Source organism: Azolla caroliniana, unplaced genomic scaffold, assembly GCF_043228905.1.
Source record: "Azolla caroliniana isolate FFs.n. ecotype wild unplaced genomic scaffold, voAzoCaro1.0.p SCAF_3, whole genome shotgun sequence".
Classification (NCBI taxonomy): Eukaryota; Viridiplantae; Streptophyta; class Polypodiopsida; order Salviniales; family Salviniaceae; genus Azolla; species Azolla caroliniana.
Window position 1 is genome coordinate 21,354,599 of NW_028230438.1, and position 5,970 is coordinate 21,360,568.

Consider the following 5,970-nt stretch of genomic DNA (forward strand, 5'->3'; position numbering starts at 1 on the left):
GTTCAGTCAAAAGTGAAACAACCGAATCGAGTGTCGCTGAGGGTTTAATGTCTTCAATAGTGTTTTATTTAACCATAACTATCATCATAATCATTTCATCAATAATGATTAAGATTATGGATCTCCATATTTCCATTAGAGATGACAATTACAAATGCCGCCTGCGTTTTGGGGCACTCGTGTAAGTGGGTTCAGTCAAAAGTGAAACAACCGAATCGAGTGTCGCTGAGGGTTTAATGTCTTCAATAGTGTTTTATTTAACCATAACTATCATCATAATCATTTCATCAATAATGATTAAGATTATGGATCTCCATATTTCCATTAGAGATGACAATTACAAATGCCGCCTGCGTTTTGGGGCACTCGTGTAAGTGGGTTCAGTCAAAAGTGAAACAACCGAATCGAGTGTCGCTGAGGGTTTAATGTCTTCAATAGTGTTTTTCATTGTTACATCAGAAGCCTTTTGTGATGATGAAACCTCCCTAGATGCATCCATTTTGATACCAGAAGCACTTGCTGAAGAAAAAAGGGTTTCTTCCTTCCTTTCCTTCTCGTTGCTATTGGGATTCTCCTTGCTATCATTATCTTCTACTTCTTCTTCACTGCCAGTCTCATCCTCGGTTTCGAACTGTGCTCCTTGTGCCGCAGTTTTGGGTTCTAATGTTGCTAACTTGTCTCGGAGCTCCCTAAGCTTCGCCTTCTTTGAATTCAAAACTGCCACAAACTACAAGGCAAAATGGAATTGTTGTACCATGCATATTATTGCTACAGATAACTGTTATGAGCATATATGTATATATTCATCATACATTAATGGAGCTAATGAGGCTATCTCCATTAAACCAAAGCCCAATTGACTCCATATAGATGTGATTACTAATGTATATACTTGGAAGCTGTAATCATATCTTAATGGAGCAAATGAACCGAGCTCTGGCCATCAAGGGGTGATTACAAGCATATATTCTAAGTGTCTTTTTTATCACCATATGGTCCATACAGCATATTGTACAGAGATTTTCTTTTGCCAAAATTTCACATCATTTGAGGCTCCCACTAGTAATGGGGTCTATTAGGGTATGATTATGCATGTGCTAACAACCATGATAAGTCATGATTGTACAGTAAGTTATTACTATAAAAACAATAGTTAATGTACTCTATTATGGTATGATTATTCATATAGTCATAACTGTAATAAAGCAACTTGCATGGTTTTATCAGGTGCAACAGAAGATTTCTTTGCCAAACCTTTTTGAAAACGTCAATTTCAAACTGTATTTTGTCATTTTTGAATTGTTCATTTTGTTTCAAACATTTCTGTGCCTCCTCTTTCATCCTCTCAAAAGATTGCGTCTTACGGAGCACTTCATCCTGCATCAAAGAAATTTTTTACCAACAAGTTGGGTGAGTTAATACAATGATAATAAAGAAAGCAACAGAAAATCATGAAACGATTAGTATGAAATGCAAATCAAATTTTGATAGAGACATTACACTCAGCTTGATATTTGAATCCATCAGAAAATTTAGAATGTCACATGTAAGATGTTGGTCATTCTCAGCCTTTTCACATTTCCATTTCCATTCAAGCTTTGTACCATGTTTAACAAATGTCCATGAAACCTGCAAGTTTCAACTATGATGAATATAACATCAACAGAACCACAAAAGCCAATTGGTTAGCTATATCATGAATGCAGAGTTCAACCTTTCGATTTTCACCATCAGCTATGAATGCATATGTGGAGTCAGGATGTTGATAGCTTAAAAATAACTGTGCCCTCTCTAGATATTCTGCCACACTCTCATCCCATCCAGCTGCTCGCTCTGCAACCACTTCTGGGATTCCTGGTTTATATCCACACATTTAATACATACATGATATAAAAATAAAATTATAAGTTCAATACAAAACATTTCAAACAGTTCATGAACAATGATAAGACTCGATTTCCATTTCCTTTGTTCTATCACTGAAGAAAATGTCTTTGGCCTAGTTCCTTTGTCTCCCTTGTTCTATTACTGAAAATAAGTCTTTGACCTATCCCCACCAAATGACTATGAGAAAGTGCCACCTTTGGACCTTTACGCCTGTCCATAGAGAGTAGCCGTGTGGTCTACCTAATAGAATAGCCTAAATCACTTAATGAGGATCCACTCAACAATCTGAATACTTTAGCATGGAATAATATGATAGGACTACTCTGTCAGAAAATTTTCCAGCCCGAAAATTAGATCTGATGCTATATACACACACATGTGGTACACAAACATGGAAACTTAACCAAACACATAGGTGAAGGCCAAGTCCAGTTGCATGAGAAATACTATTGTAAGATCTACACTACTTTCCAATCTTCCTTTTTCAACAGTTCTTTTGACTTCACCAAGGATCGTGGTGGCAGTTCTTTTACAGCTATAACAGTGTCAATTTTAGTTTTGGTTATTTTTTATCGAATGACAACAATAAAACGGATAATGATTACGACTTCCTTTAGCTCCATCACTTCCTCTCATGCTACAAGTCAACGAATGGGTCTTGAGCAAGGCCCTTGAAAGGGGTTACAAAAGATTAGGCAATAGCAATGTGCTGTGCTGGTAGGCCATGACCATTTGGACCAGAGCCTTGTCACCGTTGTCATCAACAAATAAAGGCTGTTATCACCCCGCATTGAAAGTGCTTCCAAGATTTTGCATCTTGGGGCAGCCCATGTCGTGAGATTTTTGAAGGGCAGAAGTTTCAGTCTATCTAACGTCAGAATCTTAAGTTTTTAGATATCTAGATTCTTTTTTACCCTATGTTTAGTTTATATTTATTTTGGTTTCTCATACTCAAAGATGACAAAACATTTAAAAATGTACTCTTTTGTTTGGTCTTATAAGCCATTTCGGCCTCTTAAAAAGACATTAATATAAATTTCTTTCTCTCTCTCTGTATACTTGCATTAGCCATCTCCTTCCCTATAATATAAAAAGACATTTTGTTTGATCTTCTCTCTATATCCCACCGGAGCCCAAAGAACAGTCTACCTTTGAGTGGAGGGCTTTCAATGGGAGTATGCATACATGCAAATGATCCCAGGCTATGTTAACATGAAACTAAGACTTAATAAGTTCACTGCAAGGTTTAGTTTCAAACCTTATCGTGACCACAAGAGGGAAGCACATGTCACATCATGTTCAAAAAAACCCACTCAACTTCTTTTTCCACCCACACCCATGTGAATGAGAAGGTAGTTTCAGGTCTTCACAAAAGATGAAGAGAACTGGATACTATGTTAGTGCATTGTTTGTTGGAGATATTAATATGACTTTGCCTCAGGGCATCATGTGGATATTACAAGCAAATTGAGAGCGTTATCATGTGTCTCTTCCAATAAAGTTCTGGAGATGTGTGGTTTTATTTCGGAGTTCCATTTCATTTTAAATGCATAAAATATGTCTCTTAATAGAAATAAAAACTTGGGAAATGATGCATGATGTGGAAATGGATGAGCTTCCATTAGGCAATATCCAAGTAATTTAAGGACGTTTCTAAAAAGGGTCAAAAAAGCTATAAAAATAAATATTGGTCTGTATTAATCCCTGAAATAAGAAAAAAACAGAAATTTTAGAGTTCCCCGAATGGTTAAATGAACTCTGAAGAAGGGGTCAAGGCATTTACCAAAAGTGTTTTGCATGTTGTCCAAACTTGTTTGGCAGAATTTGTTACAGTAATTGTCGCCCACTTCCAAGATCAGCCTTTACAATAATACCTTGGATGAGGATATATTTATAAGGATATACCTCGGAAAACATTTTGAGATAATGCCCACAGATATGCTTTGCATTGTTGCATGAAGATAGATATTCTCTCTTGTACCACATGCCCTATTATTCATCATGTATAGTAGTTTAGATCATTTTTTCATTCACGCCACCACAATATTTTATAGTCTCTTTGAAATTTCTTTTGGTATGGATGATGTCATCAAGATTGCAAGCGTTTTCGGCCTTCTTATCAGCCAATTTTGTCTCTTTCCTATTTTATAACTTTTTTTTCATTTACCATTGAATATATTTTATAGTTTCAGATTAAACTTAGAGCATTTCGTTTTGTATGAAACATGGCATAGGGTTTGCATTTGGTTTGAGTCTCATTGACAAATTCTGCCTCTTCGGATACATGTAGCACTAATATAATCCGCATATATTTGAGCACCTTTACAGGCATCACTCAAGAATACTAATAAATCAGTTGATATACCTGTTTAGTCAAGAAAAGAGTCATGATTCTTCTGGACTATGAATGGATGCACATATATTGCTGATGAACTGCGTAAAATAGGAATGCATCTTGTACCACATAGAGAACTTATACACCCATTCAAAGTAGATTTGATTAATCAAATGAGTCATTAACATTCCATTGAAAGGAATCAAAGTACATGCTGGAACCTCTGTTTGTCAAATATATCTACTCTCAATTGGCCATGGGAATGCATCCCATTCTATCAGTTATCACCCAGCTGCCATCATTAGCCAGCTTATGCAACATCACAAGAATAGAGAATAGCAAGCGCAAACATAACAGAACTCAAATTGTAGCCCATTATTGATCAAGGTATAACTTGGCGTCTTGCATAACTTCATCAAGTAGCCAAGCCTCATGTTTGCCATTTAGTTGTACCACAAGAACTTCTTTTCCCATTCCTTACCATGGTCCAAAATCATCTACCTGTACCTTTAGAATATTGTGCAAAATATTCCTTCCAGAGATAAATCCGTATTATTACGTGTGGACCAATGAGAGTAAGCACTTCTGCTGTGTGCTGGCGGGGCAAAACCTTTAATAGAAATCCCATAAGTGAAGCCATCTCCTTTTCCCTCACTCTCTTTTTTCTCGGTCTGTACCTCAAATAGATAGAGAGGGAGATGGGTACAAGACAATAAACGCCCCCATTGCCTATTCTACACTAATGTAACCCTTTTGGTCGTGAATATCCAATGAGGGGCATACTGAGGATACATTTCAATCTTAGCTTTTATTCTGTTCATATACTATCCATCATATTAACGATGAGTCACGAGTATGTTAGTTAATACATTTGTACAGATGCTTTGGTCTCATAGTTCATGTTGGCATTATATAATTTTCTTTATTCCATTAGACAAAGATATCTCCTCACTGAAAAGATTGCCATACCTGTGCATATCCAACAATGTAAACCATTGCTGATGAAGAGGTTGAAACGATCAGGAAACCAAGATCCTTTGATAAATAGTGGAGAAGCATGACTACCAAGTATTAAACGGGCACACGTTTGAACTCCACCAGAAGAAACTTGCTTCGAATTCATTCTCGAGCTATTGCCTTGCTCAAAATCTCATGTGTCTGCTATATAAAATGCATGTTGGTGGCACAAATATTAATAGTTTTACTAACATGATACATCCCATTATCAATATGTGAGAAGATCAGGACAGCATTGAAATGAACATAAAGACATGTCTGTGTCTATAAAGATTGGGGGGGTAGGGTTTAGAGTTTAGGGTTTAGGGTTTAGGGTTTGGGGAACTAAGACGATTTTCAACCACAAAGAATTTGAAATTTACACAAACACACAGAGAGTTGCTTACCTCAAGACCCAGTTGAATTGGTGAGAGAGTAGAACAGAGTTGTAGTAGTAGTAGTAGCAGCAGACTAGCAGTAGTAACAGAGGTGCTTCATCGTTCAAACTCTTGAAAATCATCACAGACAGACATATGTATGTACATAGAATAAGCATACATGCACACATACATTATGATACATATACATACACACATGCATGCATACATGACATAACATACACATACATACATCACATTACATGCATGCATGTATGCATACATCACATAACATGCACATACACATACATAGAATCAAGCATAGCATACATGTCGAGAAATCTAACCACCCTAATATATCCTTCTCAACGTTCC

The 5,970-nt window shown here is 36.5% G+C and overlaps 1 protein-coding gene across 3 annotated transcripts; it reads right to left on the minus strand.

The window, feature by feature from the left end:
• Window positions 1-268: 268 nt before the first annotated feature.
• Window positions 269-5,734, minus strand: LOC147866545 (DNA repair protein XRCC4-like). Of its 3 annotated transcripts, none has more exons than XM_087317002.1 (6): window positions 5,626-5,734; window positions 5,192-5,380; window positions 1,715-1,854; window positions 1,501-1,629; window positions 1,255-1,377; window positions 269-727 (listed from the first exon to the last, which is right to left on the minus strand). In XM_087317002.1, exons 2-6 carry the CDS (start codon window positions 5,343-5,345, stop codon window positions 338-340), a joined length of 936 nt encoding a protein of 311 aa, XP_087173128.1. In that variant the 5' UTR covers window positions 5,346-5,380; window positions 5,626-5,734; the 3' UTR covers window positions 269-337. The 3 variants fall into 3 exon arrangements, with proteins under 3 accessions (XP_087173128.1, XP_087173129.1, XP_087173130.1); XM_087317003.1 differs by having other exon boundaries at window positions 5,192-5,383; window positions 5,626-5,730; XM_087317004.1 differs by lacking the exons at window positions 5,192-5,380; window positions 5,626-5,734 and adding an exon at window positions 3,671-3,827.
• Between the last annotated feature and the right edge of the window lie 236 nt (window positions 5,735-5,970).